The sequence below is a fragment of the Rhinopithecus bieti genome, unplaced genomic scaffold, assembly GCF_001698545.2.
Source record: "Rhinopithecus bieti isolate Rb0 unplaced genomic scaffold, ASM169854v2 scaffold_27022, whole genome shotgun sequence".
NCBI lineage: Eukaryota > Metazoa > Chordata > Mammalia > Primates > Cercopithecidae > Rhinopithecus > Rhinopithecus bieti.
The window spans coordinates 430,160-452,726 of record NW_016812251.1 but is presented as its reverse complement, the minus strand read 5'-3'; the positions used below and the strand labels follow the sequence as shown (position 1 = coordinate 452,726).

General features: G+C 41.0%; 1 protein-coding gene across 6 annotated transcripts in view; it reads left to right on the top strand.

Moving 5' to 3' along the window:
* SENP8 (SUMO peptidase family member, NEDD8 specific) overlaps window positions 1-22,567 on the top strand; it is a 44,227-nt gene that overhangs the window by 9,790 nt on the left and 11,870 nt on the right. For 2 of the 6 annotated variants that reach the window (XM_017895806.1, XM_017895805.1), the window contains exon 2: window positions 11,510-12,890. The exons of 2 other annotated variants lie outside the window; for them this stretch is intronic. In XM_017895806.1, the coding sequence (XP_017751295.1) occupies window positions 11,546-12,184 (639 nt within the window). In that variant the 5' untranslated portion in view covers window positions 11,510-11,545 and the 3' untranslated portion in view covers window positions 12,185-12,890. Of the gene's footprint in view, window positions 1-4,056; window positions 4,116-11,335; window positions 11,358-11,509; window positions 12,891-22,567 lie in introns of those variants that run through there. 2 more of the 6 variants (XM_017895807.1, XM_017895808.1) reach the window with 2 other exon arrangements.

Sequence of the window (22,567 nt, the reverse complement as noted above, 5' to 3'; positions counted from 1 at the left end):
AAGAAGTCCTATTGGACAGCACTGCTATAGCAGTGCTATATTATAGGAACATTATAGCAACATAATGTTCAGTGGAACACACGAATAAACACTAGAATAATCCATAATTTCTCTGTTGATTGGTCAGGCAAACATGATTACTACCACACTACGAGAACAGACTCTCTCATTGATTTGTAGAGACTCCATCATCATATTTAAAATTTCTTATCTGCATATGAATTTTTTTATTCTATTGATTTATCTATTTCTGCTCCAATACCACACCCCTAGTTTTAAGTCAAGGTTCTGCACCTTTCTCCCTGAGAGCAGAAATGAATTCTTGCATGGAGTTGGAAATTAGATTAGAAGTGATAGTAAAGGCCCTTTCACTTCCCAGACTCTGTAAATGTAAACATTTCTCTGCCAAACTTGATTTATATTATGTTGAGCTGTATACTCATTTATTCATTTATTCTACATTTATTTATTGAGTACCTGCCTGGCAAGCACTGTTTTAGACCCTGGGGTTAAAATGGCAAACAAGGCAGACAGGGCCCCTTGTCGTCTTATTTTCATAGAGCTTACATTCTTGTTTTGGAAAGGGAAAGAGAAGAGGCAGGGGGAGGGAAAAAGAATATGAACCGATAAACAAATAAATTTAAAAACCATCACATAGTCATCAGTGCTATTCAAGGAATTGAAATTAGAGTGATAGTAACTGGCGGCCTCTTTATTTTGGCTGCCCTGAGACCTCTGTGACTTAGTGGCATTTAAACTAAGATCTGTCCAACAGAAGGAGCTAACTACTAGAAGGTCCAGGTACAACTTGTACCACCCTCAGGAGGGAAAAAGCTTGGTGTATTTGAGGAATAAAAAGAAAGTCTTTGTGGCTGGGGCTTAGTGGACAAGCAGGGAGATAGGAGGAGATAAGGTTGGAGAAATAGCTGAAGCCACATTTTCATGTAGGGTTTTGTAAACTAGGGTACGGAATTTTCATTTTTTTCCGAGTATGATAGTGAGCTACTAGAGAGTCCTAAGCAGGAAACAGACCTGACCTAATTTAAATGTTTAAACAATTATTTTGATGGAAAATTTATTGGCAGGGTCAGTAGTGTAAATAGGAGACCTGTTAGGCTAGGTCAGGAAAGAAATGGTGATAGATTTGACTAAGGTAATAATAGTGAAGATGGAAAGCACTAGACAGATTTAGAACATTTAGGCTATAGAATCAACAGGACTTGTTGTCAATTGGATGTGAGGTGTGAAGACAGTAGAAAACTCTGGGATGAGCCTGGACAGCACAGTGAGACCCTGCCTCTAGTTTAAAAAAATTTTTACTTAAGCCAGACATGGTGGTATGCACCTATAGTGCATATAGCTACTTGGAAGGTCAAGATGGGAGGATCACTTGAGTCCATCAGTTAAAGGCTGCAGTGAGCTATGACTGTGCCACTGCACTCCATCCTGGGCAGCAGAGTGAGACGTTTTCAAAGAAAGAAAGGAAGAGGGAGAGGGGAGAGGGGGAGGGGAAGGGAGGAAGAAAAAACAGAGGAGAGAGAGAGAAAGAAAAAAACTAACTCTTGAATGATGTCTGTAATCCATTATATAGTAACCAGGTTCAATTTTCAGTCTGATTATGGCAGGCAAAATTGGGACATATAAGACATCAATAAATATATTTTAACCAAATGAATAAATTTGCTTTAATAAATGTTTCTCTCCTGTACACATTTAAGCTGCTAAAGCATAAGCTTGTGCTTTTTCCTTTATTATTAGGGAATCTGGTTCCTAAGAATTTGAGGTTTATGTCACAAACACATCAGCTATGAGTAGTTATTAGACTGTTCCGCTGAAGTATCCAAGCCAACAGAGGAGACTGAATGAAACAGAAAAGATTGCCTGCTACAGTTGCAAAAGTTCTATGAGACTCTCATATTTTATTTTTAAATTTCATGCTGATTTTGCATTTTATGCCCAAGTTTATGTTAATAATTAAAATATTTTTCGTTGCTGATTTAAATGTTTTAAGTCAATGATTAAGTTGTTTAGCTCTTTCCCCTAAAGTTGGTCAAATTAAAGCTCTAGGAAGATGCTCTGTGATTAACTTGTGTTTGTTTCTTGGACTTTGTTGCTATCTGCTGGCACATGGGCATGTATCCATTTAGAGAAGCATAGATGTGTCTCTGAGCATTTGTAGTTTGGTACAACTTAAAATCGTAGCCAAAGGGAGTGAGGAAGCCAATTGCATTTAGAAACAACTGACTTTTATAATCTGCACTTACTTTGTAATGTTTTTAAAAAACATACCTGAATGAGGCTGTTTCTCTCTCTTTTTTTTTTTAAGGAACGCTTACTGAATAATTAGAAAAAAATGAGTAAAGGTCACAATTCTGGAGAAGTATGTTTTCAGTAAAACAAATTTATCTGGAGCACTACTTAATTCAATAGCCAACAGGCTTATTTTCCCTGAAGTTTTGAGAATTGCAGTATACCATATAAAATGCTTGTTAATTTAAGACTCTAATATATATTTTAATCCCATAAAATAAATACTTATACAAAATAGATAATTATCATTAATAGCCATTGTAAATTAGTATTTTAAGCATTTCCATTCATTAAAATCCAGATTGAGTCCGGGTGAGGTAGCTCACGCCTATCATCCCAGCACTTTGGGAGGGCTAGACAGGAGGATCACTGGAGCCCAGGCAAGACCGCGCCTGGGCAGCATAGTAAGACCTCATCTCTACAATTTTTTTTTTTTTTTTTTTTTTTTTGAGTCAGTTTCGCTGTTGATGCCCAGGCTGGAGTGCAAGTGCAATGGCGCGATCTCGGCTCACCACAGCCTCTGCCTCCCGGATTCAAGCAATTCTCCTGCCTCAGCCTTCCAGGTTCAAGCAATTCTCCTGCCTCAGCCTCCCAAGTAGCTGGGATTACAGACATGCGCCACCATGCCCAGCTAATTTTGTATTTTTTTTTTTTTTTTTTTAGTAGAGACTGGGTTTCTCCATGTTGGTAGGGCTGGTGTCGACTTCCTGACCTCAGGTGATCCGCCCACCTTGGCCTCCCAAAGTGCTGGGATTACAGGCGTGAGCCTCTGCGTCCGGCCACATTTTTTTCCTTTTTTTAATTAGCCAGGCGTGGTGACAGGCACCTGTGGTCCCCGCTACTCAGGAGGCTAAGGCAGGAGGATCACTTGAGCCCAGGATGTCAAGACTGCAGTGGCCGTGATTGCATCACTGCACTCCAGCCTGGGTGACAGAGTGAGACCCTGTCTCAAAAAAAGAAAAAGAAAAAAAAAAAAACAGACTGAAACAGCAGTAACACCACCAGTTAAAAGTTAATCTGGCCAGGTGCCATAGCTCACACCGATAATCCCAGCATTTTGGGAGGCCAAGGTGGTGGATCACCTGAGGTCAGGAGTTTGAGACCAGCCTGGCCAACGTGGTGAAACCCCGTCTCTACTAAAAAAAAAAATACAAAAAATTAGCCAAGCATGGTGGTGGGTGCCTGTAATCCCAGCTACTCGGGAGGCTCAGGCAGGAGAATTGCTTGAACCTGGGAGGCAGAGGTTACAGTGAGCTGAGATCATGCCACCGCACTCCAGGCTGGGCAAAAAGAGCAAAACTCCGTCTCAAAAGAAAAAAAAGTTAATGAATTCAATATTAGCTTCATTTAGTTACAGAAGTCGGAAGATACAATAAACTAACCCCTGTAACCACAGGGTTTGTGTATACTGACAACACATTAACATCATTGCTTCCCTCAGATTGAGAGAACAATTTTCCTGGATTTCACATTTGCTCTCCTTATGCCAAAGATAAAGCACAAGAGCAGAGTCATGCCATGGCTAGTTTCATCTTTGATAACTTTGTGGCTTTATGTAAAGAGACAAGTGCTTTATTTTCAAGAAATCTTTGGGGTCCATTATTGCCACCTCAAATATAGGGAACAGGGAAGGAAACTAACTTTTTTTGAGAGTCTACTGTAGACCAGACAACGTGCTGAGTGTTTTCACTCATGTTTTTAATTCGTGTAACAACCTGTGATTATGTTATTACTACCTAATCTTACAGATGAGGAAAATGAGGCCCAGAAAGAGGATGAATAACTTGTCCACGATCACTTAAATAGTAAGTGGCAAAGTCAGAGCCTAGACCCAAGACTTCCTAGCCCCAAAACATAGAGCTATAATATATTTGGTAAGATTTTACAAATAGAACTGTGAAGAGGTCATTGGCTCCCCAGTTCACTCACCTTTCTTGCCCTTCCCCTAGTCTTGCTTACCATCCACCAAGACCAAGTACACAGATCTTTTAACTCTGAACGAATTTACTAGTAACAACAGAACAATAAAGGATAACAGGCAAAACACAAAACCAGAGAATAAGGATATTACAAAGAATACAGAATCTTAAGTGGCCTTATTTCTTTTTTTCCTGTAATCTAGATTTTCTGACTTCCCTTTAAAAATATTGCATTCATCTGGCAAACATTTATTGCACTTCTGATATGCCAGGCACAGTACTCACTACATAGAAAAGAAATATTCATAAATGATTCTAGATGGCTCCTGGTTTTTTGCTAGGTCCGTTTCCGTCTCCTTTTCTCCCACCTCATTAATAATATTATTATCATCCTCTCACTCGCCCCAACTGAAACCTTCAGACCATTTCGTAATTCTTTTTTTTTTTTTTTTTTTTGAAAAGAGTCTCACTCTATCCCCCAGGCTGGAAGGGAGTGGCACAGTCTCGGCTCATTGCAACCTCCGCCTCCCGGCCTCATAATTCTTTTTTATCTACCCTCCTCTGATCACTTATTGAGTCTTATTGATGCTCTGTCTACAATATCTATTCCTCTGCATTCCTACTATCATTTCTCCTGCTTTAGGTCATTACCTCCTACCTTTACTTGCAATAAAAATCTAATTGGGCCGGGCACAGTGGCTCATGCCTGTAATCCCAGTACTTGGGGAGGCTGAGGCGGGTGGATCATCTGAGATCAGGAATTCGAGACTAGCCTGGCCAACATGGTGAAACCCTGTCTCTACTAAAAATACAAAAATTAGCCAGGCATGGTGCCAGGCACCTGTAATCCTAGCTACTCAGGAGGTTGAGACAGGAGAATCGCTTTAACCCAGGAGGCAGAGGTTGCAGTGAGCCAAGATCACACCACTGCACTCCAGCCTGGGCGACAGAGTGAGACTCCACCTCAAAAAAAAAAAGAAAAAAAAAATCTAATCGATCTCTGCTTTCCATTTTTCCTCCTACCAATTAGTTCTATATATTATGGCTGAATTATTATCTTCCCAAAGCATTGACCCAGCCATTAATGGCTCCCATTTCCTCTAGTATAAATTTCAAACTCCTTCACTGGAATTCAGTCTGTCACCACTTAGCTTCTAAGAATCCTCTAATATTTGCCTGTACCCCTACTACTCCCACTTCATTCTAGCCACGCTAGACTATTCAGGATTCTCTCCACATTTGAAAGCACTTTCTTTGCCTCTCTGTCTTCCCCATGCATCCAACTCCACTTGCCCTTCAAGAGCCTACTTTTATGTCCCTTTCCTCAAAGCCATTTCTGATCTGAGCACTCATTCATTTTCATCCTGTTAGCCAGATTATTATTCTTGTGAATTCCCATACATTCTGTTTTTGCCTCTTATGGATTTCTTATCTCATTGACTACAAACCACCTTATACATCTTTGTATCTCCCATAGGACCTAATATTAGGTGCTCAGTAGGTATTTATTGACTAAAAGAATTGCATATGCAGTATATGTTCATTATAACAAAATAGGTTTAAGTTCAGTAAGGGTAGAAACTATTTCATTCTCATTCTGTATTGCCACCCCCTGGCACAAAGGAGAAGACTCAGTAAACATTTGTTAAGTGAAGTACATTACAGTTATCAGTCATTAGGTTATAAATTTACTGATGCCATAATAGATACCTAGGAACACTTCTTGTCTTTTTTTTTGTTTATTCTTGGGGTTTTTTGTTGTTGTTGTTGTTGTTTTTGGATGGAGTCTCACTCTGTCACCCAGGCTGGAGTGCAGTGGCGCTATCTAGGCTCACTACAACATCTGCCTCCTGGGTTCAAGCTGTTCTTGTGCCTCCGTCTCCCTAGTAGCTGGGACTACAGGCACCACCACTATGCTGGCTTATTTTTTGTATTTTAGTAGAGACGGGGTTTCACCATGTTGCCATGGCTGGTCTGGAACTCCTAATCTCAGGCAATTTGCCTGCCTTGGCCTTATGTTGTATTTTAAAATCCTAGTTATGTATGTTTCTTTATTTTATATTGACAAATACCACATGATAAAGGTCATATATTCTTATTCTCACTTTAAGCTAGGCACAGTGGCTCACACCTGTATTCCCAACATTTTGTGGGGCACAGGCAGGAGGATCACTTGAGCTCAGGATTTTGAAACTAGTCTGGGCAACAAAGTGAGACCCTGTCTCTACAAAAATTTCAAAATTAGCCAGGCATGGTGGTACACACCTGCAGTCCTAGCTACTCTGGAGGCAGAAGCAGGAAACTCGCTTGAACCTAGGAGTTTGAGCCTGCTCCGAGCTGTGGTTGCACCACTGTGCTCCAGCCTGAGCAATAGAGCGAAACCCTGTCTTTAATATAAAAATAAAAAATACTGCCTTTTGGCCCAACACGCCATCTTCCAGTAATTTGCCAAAATGACTAACACAAAGGGAAAGAGGAGAGGCATCCAGTATATCTTCTCTAGGCCTTTTAGAAAACATGGAGTTGTTCCTTTGGCCACATATATGTGAATCTATAAGAAATATGATATTGTAGACATCAAGGGAATGTATACTGTTCAAAAAGGAATGCCCCACAAGTGTTACCATGGCAAAACTGGAAGAGCTTACAGTGATACCCAGCATGCTGTTGGCATTGTTGTAAACAAACAAGGGCAAGATTCTTGCCAAGAGAAGTAACGTGCATATTGAGTGCATTAAGCACTCTGAGAACAGAGATAGCTTCCTGAAATCGTGAAGGAAAATGATCAGAAAAAGAAGGAAGCCAAAGAGAAAGGTGCCTGGGTTCACCTGAAGCACCAGCCTGCTCCACCCAGAGAAGCACACTTTTTTGTTTGTTTTTTGTTTGTTTTTGAGTAAGAGTCTTGCTCTGTTGCCCAGGCTGGAGTGCAATGGCGCGATCTCAGCTCACTGCAAGGTCCCCCTCCCGCGTTCAAGCAGTTCTGCTGCCTCAGCCTCCCGAGTAGTTGGGATTACAGGCACCCACCACCACGCCTGGCTAATTTTTGTGTTTTTAGTAGAGATGAGGTTTCGCCATGTTGGTCAGGATGGTTTCGAACTCCTGGCCTCAAGTGCTCCGCCCATCTTGACCTCCCAAAGTACTGGGATTACAGGCGTGAGCCACTGTGCCCAGCCTCAGAGAAGCACACTTTGTGAGAAATAATAGAAAGAAGCCTGGGCTGCTGAATTCATGACATAGTAGGTGTTAAAAAAACAAAACAAAACAAAACAAACAAAAAAAAAAACTATGGACTATAAAAAATAAAAATAGAAAATATTTTCACTTTACAGAAAAGGAGAGTGAGAGTTAAGGAAGTTTAATTTATTTATGATCACACAGCCAATGAGTAACAGAATTGAATCTAAAATTCAAGTCTTCAAATATGAAGTTTAGAGTTATTTTTCTTGGCCAAGGATGGGTTTGGCTAAAGGCTAGTTGAGTTATATTTGCATTAGAATTTTTGGAATTAAACTGCTGCTGTCATGCTGTATGGAACAGAATTAGGGCCTTGAGTAACATTTTGTCTATGTGCTGGGTATTTTAAAAATCAAACAGACAAAACACAAAAACTATTTCTGAAGAAAATCTCAGCCCAGCCTGTGGACATTGCCTTCAAGGTGAGAGATGACTGACAGTTGAGGCAGTCTTCTTGTAGGCTCCTTTCCCTAGTTGGGTTGGTGTTGAAGAGTGGGTGTGATTTCAGCAGGCAGTGTAGAGAGTAAGTCTCCGGGTTTTTGCCAAGCTATATGACCTGGCACTCACAACTATGCAGTGTTTATTGAAGACATGGGAGACAGATGCTGTAGCCAGGGAGCAGTCATTCCACCTTTATATTCATAAACTCTTACATCAAGTCACATCGACAAGCTGATTACCTAACCTCTGTCAAATTGCTTTCATTTGATTGATCTGTGCCCATTTGCCATAAGGCTAGATAGTAAAGATTATTATAGGAAACAATCCTATCTAACTGTTTCATCTGTTGTAAGGATATTGTGAGGCACTATTTGTTATGATGCACCATGTCTTTTATGGAAATCTCTTGAGAAAAAACTGTCGGACCATAATACAAAGAATTATTTTACCTCTCCTGAGCAATTGCTTTGTTTTTATCTTATGGACATTGTGAATGTTTAACTTTGTCTGGTCAGATGCCAAAAAGCTTAGAGCCAAATTTGTGGCCCACCCATAACAAATGTGCTCTGTGGCTCATTAACTTCATTCTTGGCTCCAGTTTATGTCTCTCCATTAGTCTTTTTTTCTTAAGATCCTAATTCATGCCATCTTATTATATATTTTTTCTTTTTTCTCATAAACAGCCTTATGTTGTTTCTCAAGTAGTCAGATTATGACGTACTGCGTCTACATTAAACCATCTTGGATGTCCCTTCATTTACTTTGGCTTTTTTTCTTGAGGGGTGTATTGATTTTTCATACAGGTTTTTGCAGCATTTTGTTACATGAAAATGGTTATATCATGAAATTATTGCTCAATAGTGTAGTCAAGTGGTAAAATAACTGGTCTAATGGTCAGAATTGATTAAATTGATGTCATAATTCTAGTCTTGTCTTTTACAGCATTATTACTATTTTCTTATAATAGGCTTTGTTTTGCACTCTCCATCTGCATGTGACAGTTTATTGCTATGTGATTTTCAGAAATATTGTTGTGCTGCCAGGTCAGTGCATAACAGCTAACCCTCTGTTAACTCTGTTGAGTTTGTTAGGCTCAAATATCCCACACCCATCAGACTTGTCTCACTTTGGGTGGTCACAAGCATATTAATTTCATCACACAACTTGTATTGCTTCTGCTCTAAGTTAGTCATTCTTTTATTTAAACAAGGTAATGTTAACAGATATTTGTTTTCAAACCTCATTTGCTTTGATTGGTTTGGAGCTCTATCTAGATTTTCTGATTATCTTACTAATGTCATCTAATTGATAAATACTACTGTATAACTTTTAAACTCTTTTAGTACTTTCAAGTAAAATTATTTGGTCTTCTCTACAACTTTCTAGGGTATGTAAGGTGGATATATGCCTTTTTTACAGATGGCATACAAAATGATTAAATGATTTTATATGCCATCTGTAAAAAAGGCATATACCTTTTAGAAAACAAGGACAAAGTCATTTAAATGACTGCTCAAGATGATACCAGCAAATCAGTGGTAAAACTAGGACTAGACCCAGGTTTCCAGAATCTTATCCCATACTACCTTTTAAAAGAAGTCAAAAGAAGTTCTAACTTATATTGTAAACATTACATCATCTTTATCATACCCCTTGAGGCTAAAGCTATGAAACAGGCAAACACATGTTATATCACTCATGCTCATAGCAGGGCAGAATCGGGAATGAATTTCATTTATATTAGTCTTATGATTTTCTGTTTTTAAAGTTACAATTCCTTTTAACTACAGTCCTAATCACTGTCACATTCCATTATGGAAGGAAGAAGCAATATTTTTATCTTATCTTTTGAAAATTAATGTTGAGGCCAGGTACAGTGACTCACACCTGTAATCCCAGCACTCTGGGAGGCCGAAGTGGGTGGATCACGAGGTCAGGAGATCAAGACCATCCTGGCTAACATGGTGAAACCCTGTCTCTACTAAAAATACAAAAAATTAGCTGGGCGTTGTGGTGGGCCCCTGCAGTGCCAGCTGCTTGGGAGGTACTGAGGCAGGAGAATGGCGTGAACCCGGGAGGCGGAGCTTGCAGTGAGCTAGGATCGCGCCACTGCACTCATGCCTGGGTGACAGTGCGAGACTCCTTCTCAAAAAAAAAAAAAGAGAGAAGAAAATTAATGTTGAAATGGAAACTATTTCCCTTGATAATTAGTAACTTTTTTCTTTAGATTATTTGAATTCATCTTTAATATAAAAATAATTTGTTATTATGCATATTCATTAAGGAGCCAAATAATACAGTTAATGGTATGTTGTTTGGTAAAACATTAGCTATAATTTTAACCAATCTCTGTGCTTCAAGAGGATATTTAAAATTCATGCTTACTGTGTACATGGCAATTTTCCAGTTTTCATTCTAATTGTTTACATGCAGCACATAAGCTAGAATTTCTTATAGTTACAGTTGACCCTTGAACAACACAGGGGCTAGGAGTGCCAACCCCCTATGCAGTCAAAATTCTAGGTATACCTTTTTTTTTTTTTTTAAGATGTAGTCTTGCTCTGTTGCCCAGGCTGGAGTGCAGTGGCATGATCTCAGCTCACTACAACCTCCGCCTTCCAGGTTCAAGCAATTCTCCCACCTCAGCCTCTCGAGTAGCTGGGATTACAGGCATGTCCCACCACACCTGGTTAATTTTTGTATTTTTAGTAGAGACGGGGTTTCACCATGCTGGCCAGGCTGGTCTCAAACTCCTGACCTCAAGTGATCTGCCCACCTTGGCCTCCCAAAGTGCTGGGATTTCAGGCATGAGCCACCGTACCCAGCCTAGGTATAGAATTTGACTCCCTAAAAACTTAAATACACTGGGCGTGGTGGCTCACACCTGTAATCCCAGCACTTTGGGAGGCTGAGGCGGGTAGATCACAAGGTCAGGAGTTCGAGACCAGCCTGGCCGATATGATGAAACCCTGTCTCTACTAAAAATACAAAAAAAATTAGCTGGGCGTGGTGGCACATGCCTGTAATCCCAGCTATTCGGGAGGCTGAGTCAGAAGAATTGCTTGAACCCAGGAGGCAGAGGTTGCAGGGAGCTGAGATCGTGCCACTGCACTCCAACCTGGGCAACAGAGTGAGACTCTGTCTCAAAAAAAAAAAAAAACCTAACTACTAGTAGCCTACTGTTGACCAGAAGCCTTACCAATAACATAGCCAATTAAAACACGTTTTGTAAATATATTATATACTGCATTCTTACAATAAAGTAAGCTAGGGGAAAATATTAAGAAAATCATAAAGAAAAGAAAATATATTTACTATTCATTAAGTGGAAATGGATCATCATAAAGGTCTTCATCCTCCTCATCTTCATGTTGAGTAGGCTGAAGAGGAGGAGGAAGAGGAGCAATTTGTCTTGCTGTCTCAGGGGTGGCAGAGGTGGAAGAAAATCCATGTGTAAGTAGATCTGCACAGATCAAACCCACCTTGTCCAAGGGTCAACTGTGTATTTCTTTACCACAACCCTATAAAAGTAACTACTATTTTCCAGCCCCATTTTACAGTCAGGTATTTATTGACAGTAATATTGTCTTCTGGCTCTTGTTCAGCTTCTGGAATTTCTGAGCAGCCCTTGTCAGTACAAGATGGACCCCGTAGTCTTGAGTTACATGGACAGTCTGCTGCGGCAATCAGATGTGTCACTATTGGATCCGCCAAGCTGGCTCAATGACCATATTATTGGGTTTGCCTTTGAGTACTTTGCCAACAGTCAGTTTCATGATTGCTCTGATGATGTCAGTTTCATCAGCCCTGAAGTCACCCAGTTCATCAAGTGCACTAGCAACCCAGCAGAGATCGCCATGTTCCTTGAACCACTGGACCTCCCCCACAAGAGAGTTGTATTTTTAGCCATCAATGATAACTCCAACCAGGCAGCCGGAGGAACCCACTGGAGTTTATTGGTCTACCTCCAAGATAAAAATAGCTTTTTTCATTATGATTCCCATAGCAGGAGCAACTCAGTCCACGCAAAGCAGGTAGCAGAGAAACTGGAAGCTTTCTTAGGCAGAAAAGGAGACAAACTGGCCTTTGTGGAAGAGAAAGCCCCTGCCCAACAAAACAGCTATGACTGTGGGATGTACGTGATATGTAACACTGAGGCCTTGTGTCAGAACTTCTTTAGGCAACAGACAGAATCACTGCTACAGCTACTCACCCCTACGTACATCACAAAGAAGAGGGGAGAATGGAAAGATCTCATTGCCACACTTGCTAAAAAGTAACTATTGAAGTATATTTGCGACTTTTGAAGGCTCCTCTTTCTGCCCTTCCCCATTTGTTGGATGGCTGCAATCTCAGTGCCTGAGGGAAGATGCCTGGTAGAGGAAAGCTTAATACTCTTTTTCCTGAAAGAATATCATCCTCTGTGTTATCCCCATGGAACGTTTCACTTTAACCCTGACTTGAGAGCAATATGGTCTATGAAAATATCTTGAAATTGTACACCAAAACCTTATAACCAACTTATTTGAACATTTATTACACACAAGGTTCAAGTAAGACTTTTCTTATTGGTATATAATTAATTTCCTTTGGTCTCCCTTATCCACATTGGCTTTTTCTGGAGGAAAAGCAGTGATCTGTAAAACAAATCAAGAATATATTAAATCTAGAGGAATGCAGGGAAGAAAACTATAAAACAGAACCAAAAACTTGTTGCACAGCCTACATAATTAAGAGAGCAACTGGCTGGAAGCAGGTCAAGGCCTAACTTCATTCAAGACCTAAATATTATGAGACAGTTATTCGGTTTTATGTGATACCTCTTCCATTCACCATGCACAGGCTTTTCCAGCTATCTGCATAACGTTTGCAAATATTTGATAAAGATGATGTTACCCTATCTTCCTCCATCTGATTCCTGGAATGCTTGAAGAAAGGGGAAATCTCGAGTAACCTCATTAAAATTAATGCCTGGTGGACCTCTCAGTTTGCTCACTGATTGCGTAGACTTGCTACTCTCGATTAATAACTGCTTTTCTCTGCCTTTTCTATTAGCCATGCACACACTTCCTCCTTATATCCAAAGTTATTTGCTTCTAAAATTCATAGTTGATACCTTCCCAAGGCCACCTGTTGTTTCAGATAAATAGTTGTGCTTCCTGATAGTTACAGGTTTTCCTCTCTATCCTTAATTCTGGCAGAATTGTTTTTAGTTACGTCATGGTAATTTCAGGATGATTTTGTATCTGAAACTTCACAGACTTAGAGTTGGTTTGTTTTTTAAACATAAAGGGGCCGGGCACGGTGGCTCAAGCCTGTAATCCCAGCACTTTGGGAGGCCGAGATGGGCAGATCACGAGGTCAGGAGATCGAGACCATCCTGGCTAACCCGGTGAAACCCCGTCTCTACTAAAAAATACAAAAAACTAGCCGGGCGAGGTGGCGGGCGCCTGTAATCCCAGCTACTCGGGAGGCTGAGGCAGGAGAATGGCGTAAACCTGGGACGCAGAGCGTGCAGTGAGCTGAGATCTGGCCACTGCACTCCAGCCTGGGCGACAGAGCGAGACTCCGTCTCAAAAAAAAAAAAACATAAAGGAAGAAAAGTGACCTTTCTCAGCCCTTTTACTTAATTAAAAATGCAGGGAATGTAATGTTTAAAATGTGGAACCAAGAGTAAAACAAAATGCTATCCCTCCAGAAGCACTGGTGTGTTTCAGTTGTTTCAAATAGTAAACAACCAGATGACATGTTGGGTACACACATTAATTCTATTCTTAATGAAAATTAGATTGCAAGGCATATAAGACTTGAAAACCAAAGGTTAGCTTCAACCATGAAACTTATTTCAGCTACTTCTCCAGCCTAACCCTGCCCCCAGCCCTCATGGCCCAAAATAACCTCACCACTCAGTGACCACAGAGAAAGTAACTTAGTTCCTTTTAGCCAAGAAGGGAAAACACAGTAAGGGTAAATAAGTACAGGTTACATAGCAGGCCTGAGTGAGCAGGATTTGAAACTAAAAGTCAAAGGGCTATCAAAAAAAGTTTCCATTTCAAGTCAGTACATTTTGGATAAAAACCAGTCCTAATGGAAGATGGGGCTAGGAAAAAGATTAGGAACGGGCAGTCATCCATAGAGGTCAAATACGGAGGGAGGGACAGCAAGAGAAGTGACAAAGGTCGCTGATAGGCCACAAGTGTAGATAAAGATAAGAAAACAATGTTATTACAGTGACTGTTGACTTAGGCAGCTAATCTAGACTATTGAAGTCAAATCCTCTCTGGGAAAAGTTATCTTTCTGACAATGCAAAGTATGTTTATTTAAATATCAGAGTATCTTCAATCTGAGAGTTAAAGCATATGAGAACAATCTTTCCTAACTCCCTAAGATTCATCTTATAAGTAATTTGTTTAACTAAGGTAGTCTTTTAAATATATATAGAAATATATATATACACGTATAGACATGCATATATATATATATATGTATGTATAATCTAAGGTTACCTTTTCCAAATGCATTAGCCTTATTGGACTGTGCCACAGATTAGTGTCTTCTCATGAAATTTTGAGTATGTCATTTATAAATGTTAGCATTATAAAAGACAGGAGAATTTAAGAATTGACTTGTATTTCACTGGATACTGTAGTACCCGGTAAGTTACACACCTGCTTGACCACATACCATTCATGTTACATGACACAAAATAGGAAAAAATCTTTTGCTGGTATTGCGTTCCCTTCTCTCTTAGAGTCAAAAGGATCTATTTTGCAAAATTAATCAAAATATTCTAAAGGAAAGCAGGTTTTTCAAAACTGGGCTAAGCAATTATCAAACTGAACTAACCTGTTTTCAGATATCCTGTTGTATTGCCCGGTAAGTCTACTCACACTTGTCCAACCCGTGAATCAATATGGAATTCAGAAAGGTTACCGTATGTAAACCCAGCTATAAATGGTTGTAGAAAATGTAAGTATCGGTGGGTTTCCTATGTAATAGTATTTAAAACACAAATATTTCAACCATTTGGCCAGGTATATGTTGAAGTTCACAAGCACTGGTCCTAACTAGATCACATAAAGTGGATTATGTTTCTGATATGTACCTTATTATTTTGACTATATTATAATTTTACCATATCCATATCGACCACATGTTTTTTTTTTGTTTGTTTTTTGTTTTTGTTTTGTTTTTGTTTTTTGAGACGGAGTCTCGCTCTGTCGCCCAGCCTGGAGTACAGTGGCTGGATCTCAGCTCACTGCAAGCTCCGCCTCCCGGGTTTACGCCATTCTCCTGCCTCAGCCTCCCTAGTAGCTGGGACTACAGGCACCCGCCACCTCGCCCGGCTAGTTTTTTGTATTTTTTAGTAGAGATGGGGTTTCACCGTGTTAGCCAGGATGGTCTCGATCTCCTGACCTCGTGATCCGCCCGTCTCGGCCTCCCAAAGTGCTGGGATTACAGGCTTGAGCCACCGCGCCCGGCCGACCATATGTTTTAATAACACATTCCATTGAAATGACAAAGTAGAATTTCTCCGTTACATGGGGCAGGCCGGGTGCAATGGTTCACGCCTGTAATCCCAGGACTTTGGGAGGCCAAGGTGGGCAGATCACCTGAGGTCAGGAGTTCAAGACCAGCCTGGCTAACATGGCGAAACCCCGTCTCTACTAAAAATACAAAAATTAGCCGGGCATGGTGGCGGGCACCTGTAATCCCAGCTACTTGGCAGACTGAGGCAGGAGAATCGCTTGAACGTGGGAGGCAGAGGTTGCAGTGAGTTGAGATTGCGCCACTGCACTCCAGCCTAGGCAACACAGCGAGACTCTATCTCAAAAAAAAAAAATTATTTACAAAAATTTACATGCTATGGTGTTAGAGCATGAATGTCAAATCCAGGCTCTGTCAGTGAGATTCAGTACTCTCATCTGCAAAATAAACCTTATCTTCCTTCTGTCCTGCTCAGTTCCATTTTAAGACTAACAACAAATTTGAAAACTTACTTCTCTATTGCTATGCAGCTAAACAGCTATGTAAAAAATAGCTGATAATTACTGTTATGTACAAAAGAGAAACTTATTCAAGGACAGTAAATAGCAACAACTAACCTTTTTATCACTCTATAATGTTCAGGGTACTTTATGCACACATACTATGCAAGTACCTTACATATTATATATATGCATCATTATATATATCACCATATATATAAAGTACCTTGTACATTTTTGAGGTTCTATAGAAATATATAATCTCATTAATTATTATGTTCTTATGTTTCAACAGGTACTGTTATTCTCATTTTATAAATAAACTCAGAAGCTCAGTCACATGGCCTCCATCTCGTCTCACACTTTTTCCACCTATTCCTTTCTCTCTGTCCTAGAAAATGGCAAGAACTCCACATTTGAACATGTTAAATGTAGTCTAGCCTCAGTTTCTAAATTTCATATATTCAGCTGGTATGTTATAGAAACTAATAGTGAGAAATTGTCATCTGAATTAACTGCTAGGCAGCAGGACCTATATAATAACTGGCCTGGTTTTATATATTGTCATATTTGAATCAGCTCCTTATACTGCTCTGCTGGTGTAGGGCACCTTAAAAGCCCTACATTGGCCGGGCGCGGTGGTTCACGCCTGTAATCCCAGTACTTTGGGAGGCCAAGGCGGGCAGATCACGAGGTCAGGAGATTGAGACCATTCTGGCTAACATGGTGAAACCCCGTCTCTACTAAAAATACAAAAGGAAATTAGCCGGGCGTGGTGGTGGGTGCCTTCTAGTTCCAGCTACTCAGGAGGCCGAGGCAGGAAAATGGCGTGAACCCGGGAGGCGGAGCTTGCAGTGAGCTGAGATCCTGGCACTGCACTCCAGCCTGGGCGATGCAGCGAGACTCCATCTCAAAAAAAAAAAAAAAAAAAACCTACATTGTAGGTCCTGTGTTAAATCACCTTTCATATTCCATGTATATGAAAGATGGGAAGTTGAACAAGAGCAGCAGCCTGGGGAATCTCCAAAAAAGAGGGCTTAAAGGAATTGCATCAAATAAATGGGACTAAGCAAAGATGCTCTGCACAATAGTGGGAAAATTGGTCACTAAGTTCCACTATGAGGCTGAAATTCCACTTTGAGATGGAGTCTCACTGTGTCACCCAGGCTGGAGTGTAGTAGTGTGATCTCAGCTGACTGCAACATCTGCCTCCAGGGCTCAACCAATTCTCCTGCCCCAGCCTCCCAAGTAGCTGGGACTACAGGTGTGTGCCACCACACCCAGCTAATTTTTGTATTTTCAGTAGAGATGGGGTTTCTCCATGTTGGTCAGGCTGGTCTTAAACTCCAGGCCTCAAGTGATCTGCCCGCCTCGGCCTCCCAAAGTGCTGGGATTAGAGGCATGAACCACGGCGTCCGGCGGAAAAATCAAGTTCTGAATACACTTAAATTGTCTTACGTAGGGAAAAACTAACATCTCAGAGTGTCAAACGAAGTGATAGTCATCTTCAGTGTCAGTAATAGGGAAGAGTTACTACTCTGGAAAAAGTCTTAGAACCTGCAGTTTGCATTAAAAGACAAGGGCTGTTTCCTGGATCTTTGTCCTCCATGTAGCAAAACCAAGCAACTTGTATTTAGAAGAAAACCCTTTCTCCATGATGCAGGCTCAGGCAAGGTTTTCTATACTAGGCTTTGCTTCCCTAGCGAGCTCCTGCTTCAGCTCCCCACAGCTGCTATCTCAGTCTTCATTCCTCAAACCTGGACAATGCTCACCTCCACCCTCACTCCTACTTTAGAGAGAAAATAGAAGCTATCAGACATGAACTCCTTCAACTTCCCTGACGCCAGGTCTACAAGCCTACCTATATCTGTGCCCATCTTGGTGCCTTCTTCTGTTACAGAGGGACCTCAGAGCTAAGGCTAATCCTTCCATCTGTGCACAGGGATATCCTGCAAACAATTTCTTTACACACATCATCACCATCAGCTTCTCTCTACTGCCTCCTTTCCATCAGCATTTAAGTATGTAAAATCTCCCCCACCTTTACTGTTTATTTTATTTTATTTTATTTTATTTATTTTATTATTTTATTTATTTTTTGAGATGGAGTCTCGCTCTGTCTCCCAGGTGGGAGTGCAGTGGCACTATCTTGGCTCACTGTAACCTCCGCCTCCCGTGTTCAAGTGATTCTTCTACCTCAGCCTCCCGAGTAGCTGGTATTACAGGCAGGCGCCACCACACCCAGCTAATTTTTGTATTTTTAGTAGAGGCTGAGTTTTGCCATGTTGACCAGGCTGGTCTCAAACTCGTGACCTCAGGTGATGTGCCCAACTCAGCCTCCCAAAGTTCTGGGATTACAGACATGAGCCACCATGCCCAGCCTATTTTTTTTTTTTTTTTTTGGTGGAAGGGAATGAAGTCTCACTGTGTCACCCAGGCTGGAGTGCAGTGGCACAATCTCAGCTCACTGCAGTTTCCACTCACTGCAATCTCCACCTCCCAAGTTCAAGCAATTCTCCTGCGTCTGCCTCCCAAGTACCAGGGACTACAGGCGCACGCCACCATGCCCAGCTAATTTTTTGTATCTAGTAGAGGCAAAGTTTCACTATGCTGCCCAGGCTGATCTCAAACTCCTGAGCTCAGGCAGTCCGCCTGCCTTGGCCACCCAAAGTGCTAGGATCACAGACGTGAGCCACAGCACCCGGCCTCCCCCATCTTTAAAAATAAATAGAAACATGACCCCATGTCTTCCTCTAGATATTGGCCTTTTGCTTCACAGCCGGCTCTGAAGTATCTGTGGTTAATCACAATTCCTCACTTCCCTCCCACTTTTCTACCCAATTTAATCTAGATTCTGCCCCAACTACTTCACAAAACATTCTCATTAAGATCACCAGTAGTTTCTATTTTATTAGGCCTCTTAGCAACATGAAACCCTCCTTCTTAAACCACACTTCCTAGTTTTCTCTGAAATCACTTTTTTTTTTTTTTGACAGGGTCTGTCACCCAGGCTGACACCATCATAGCTCACTGCAGCCTTGAATTCCTAAGCGTAAACAATCCTCCCACCTCAGCCTCCTGAGAAGCTGAGACTATAGGTACATACCACCACACCCAGCTTGATTTCTCTCTTATTTGCCAGTTTCTCCTTTACTTGCTGTAGCTTCTCAGGGTTTTGTCTCATAAGCCCTCTTCTCTTCAGCCTGTACATACTTGCTAGGCTCTCCCATTCACTACCAAGGTTAATGACTGATTGATGCACTTCACATGTACACTTCTCTCCTGAACTTCAACTTGTAATCCATTTACCTACCTGCTAGACATCTTCACTTAGATACTTCTTAGGCTCCTCAAACCCAACAAACCTCCAAACTGCTCTTGCCTTGTCAAACTTGCTCCATCAGTGTTCCCCACCTCGGAAAATGGCCCCACTGTGCAACCCAGCTCCAGCCAGAAATCTAGGAGTCATCCTTGACTTTCCTCTCACTTCACATTTATCAGCCTCCTAGTCCTGTTGCTCTACATCTTAAGTATCCTTTAAATCCATGTATTTCTAATGCCAATGCTACCACTCTAGTTGAGACAATCATGCCCTCTCCTCTGGGTTGCTAGACTAGCTTCTAAAGGACTCTTCAGTGTTCACTTATACTCTTCATCCCCACTCCATTTTATATTCTGCCAGTGTCTTTAAGAAAGCTCTGTATAACCTGGTCCCTTCCCACTTTCCCTGCCTCTTTGCAATCTATACCACCCTTGCCTTAGCTTTCTGTGTTCCAGCCCTGCAGGCCTTCTTCTAGTTCCTCAAACACACACAGTCTTTTCTCCCTTTCCAGCCTTCCCATTTGCTGTTCCCTCCTGTGCTCTTTCCCACAGTCCTCAACAGAGAATCTTCTATGTCATCTCTTCCTCAAAGAGGAAGTGCACCTGACTAGTTTCCTTTCCTTGTTAATTCCTCAGAATCATGAATCCTTTCATTGTGCCCAAATCACATATGATTTTTGGTGTTGTGTCCTTCCTTCTCACTAAATCACAAGAGCCATGGAGGCCAGGGACCATGTCTGACTCATTCACTATTGAATCCATGCAGTTTCATATAGTGCCTGGCACATAAACATTGTTATTTGTTGAATAGATAAATGAGAACATAGAAGCTGTTTATCAAAGAGAAAACAGCCCATCATCCTCCCTGGCATAGCAGCAGAAGTCAAAATGCAACATTAATCAGTAGAACTGTTCATGCTTGCTTAAGACCAAGCTCAGAGGTTGATGAACTTAAGCAACCTGACAGAAAATAGGGAACTCCCTAAACTTGTACATCTAACTGTGGACATCTCTTCAGTTTATCTGCTGACTTCTTAGAGGTTTTCACATTTTACATAGTAGTAAGCCATGTCTAAGCACGATCTTAATTCTGCTTTTTACAAATTCCCACCCTAATCACTGTTTACTTGTGCTTAAAGGTAACATTGGGTTACATTACATTTATAGATGGTGATTTTCTTAGCCATTTCCCCACTGCCAGGCTTTTTGGTTAGTTCTGATTTGAGATTGTTATGAATAGCAGTGCTACAAACATTCTTCGTAACTAACTTATTTCACATCTTCTCCTTTAATACCAAGTGGGATTAAGATTTCAAAGCATATGAACAGTTTATATCCTATCATATACATAGCCAGAGATTTGTCTAAAAAAAAGAATCAATATATGGTACCATTAAAATTCTGTGATACAAACCTCTCTCTAGTTCTGTATAGCCCTACCAACACTGAGGGTGGGTTGTTTAGTATTTTTAGAGACAGGGTCTTGCTCTGTCACCCAGGCTGGAGTATAGTGGTACAATCATAGCTCACTGCAGCCTCGAATTCCTGGGCTCAAGCAGTCCTCCTGCCTCAGCCTCCCAAGTAGCTTGGACTACAGAGACACACCACCACACCTGGCTAATTTTTTTTTTTTTGAGACAGGGTCTTGCCGTGTTGCCCAGGCTGGTCTTGAGCTCCTGGCTCAAGTGATCCTCCTGCTTCCCAGAGTGCTGGGATTGCAGGCATGAGCCACCACACCTGGCCAACATTAGATTTTGCATTTGCTACATTTATTTCTTGAAACTTAACAGAAAACTAATATCTATTGAGCTATTTCTGTGTGTCAGAAACTTTAAGGATTTGACATGAAGTTTCCCATTTAATAAGTCACCATAAACCTGTAAGTACTATTAGTATGTCGCTTTTAGAGATGAGGAAACTAAGGCTTAGAGTTGTCCAAGTAAATTGGAGGAGTTTAAATGTACATGTACTGATTCTAGAACCTGTATTCTTAGCTACTGTGCTGTACTGTCTCTCCTGGTTGATAGTGGCAGTGTTTTTTCTGTTTTACTTAACAGACAGGAAAAATTATTAATAAAATCTGTAACCTTTCTGATTTCCAGGAATGTGGTATAATTTATTGCTAGAGAGCTTGTTTCATTGAGGTAAACATCCAGATGGAGCTTTTTGATTAAGAAAGGTCAACTCCCAGGGTTTAACATGTGAAGGCCAGGACAATACAAGAGAGATCAGTTACTCCAAATAATAAAATCAAATAAATTTGGATTTTCATTGGATGCCCTAGAGAAAGAGAATGAGGCCTGGGAAAGAAAGAAGTAGGGAAAGGTTAATGAAGAGAACTGAGACGAGAAGCACTCCAGAAACATAGCAGGAGATGGGGCCTACTAGGAGACATGGCCATGGAGAAGCTCCCTACTGTAGTAGAGAATGGCTGCTAAATTTCTTTAAGCAATCATCTGTGTATTAAATTTGAAGTTTGCTGCTTTGTGATATAGACTTCCATTAACTAAACCTTTCATGCAACTTGGATATACTCAACCATGTTGGTGGTGGATCATTTGGAGGAATGAAGGATGAGGAGTGGCACATGATAAGGCGAAAAGAAATACCAAAGGAACGGGACAGGGGACAAGCAGGCTGCATCACATCTGCAGGAGACCCAGAAGCAAACTTAAAAACCCTTGGAGAAACTGAGGTCTCGGGACTTCTCACAATGGTTAGAAATGGGTCTCAGGCCATTTTGTATTGAAAGAATGACCCCTAAACACTAAATTATTTGGGGTTGTCCAAGTTGAAAATGTCTGGGTTACACGGAAGTGAAAAAGAGCTTTTCTTGAACCACAGTAAAATAAATTTGATGTATTGGCAGCGTTTGTCACAGCTTTTGCCGTGATGTAGGGTATGAAATAATTAGCTTTGGCTGGCCGCAGTGGCTTACACCTGTAATCCCAGCACTTTGGGAGGCCGAGGCAGGCAGATCACGAGGTCAGGAGATCAAGACCATCCTGGCTAACACGGTGAAACCCCATCTCTACTAAAAATACAAAAAAAAAAATTAGCCAGGCATGGTGGCAGGCTCCTGTAGTCCCAGCTTCTGGGAAGGCTGAGGCAGGAGAATTACGTGAACCCGGGAGGCGGACCTTGCAGTGAGCCAAGATCATGCCACTGCACTCCAGTCTAGGCGACAGAGTGCGACTCCGTCTCAAGAAAAAAAAAAAAAAGAAAAGAAATAATTAGCTTCCAGGACACCAAACTCTTCTGGTTTTCCTCCTTCCTCATCAGGCATCCTTAGTTTCATTTTCCTAGTTCTTCCTTTTCTTCCTGATCTTTTTTTTTTTTTTTTTTTTTTTTTT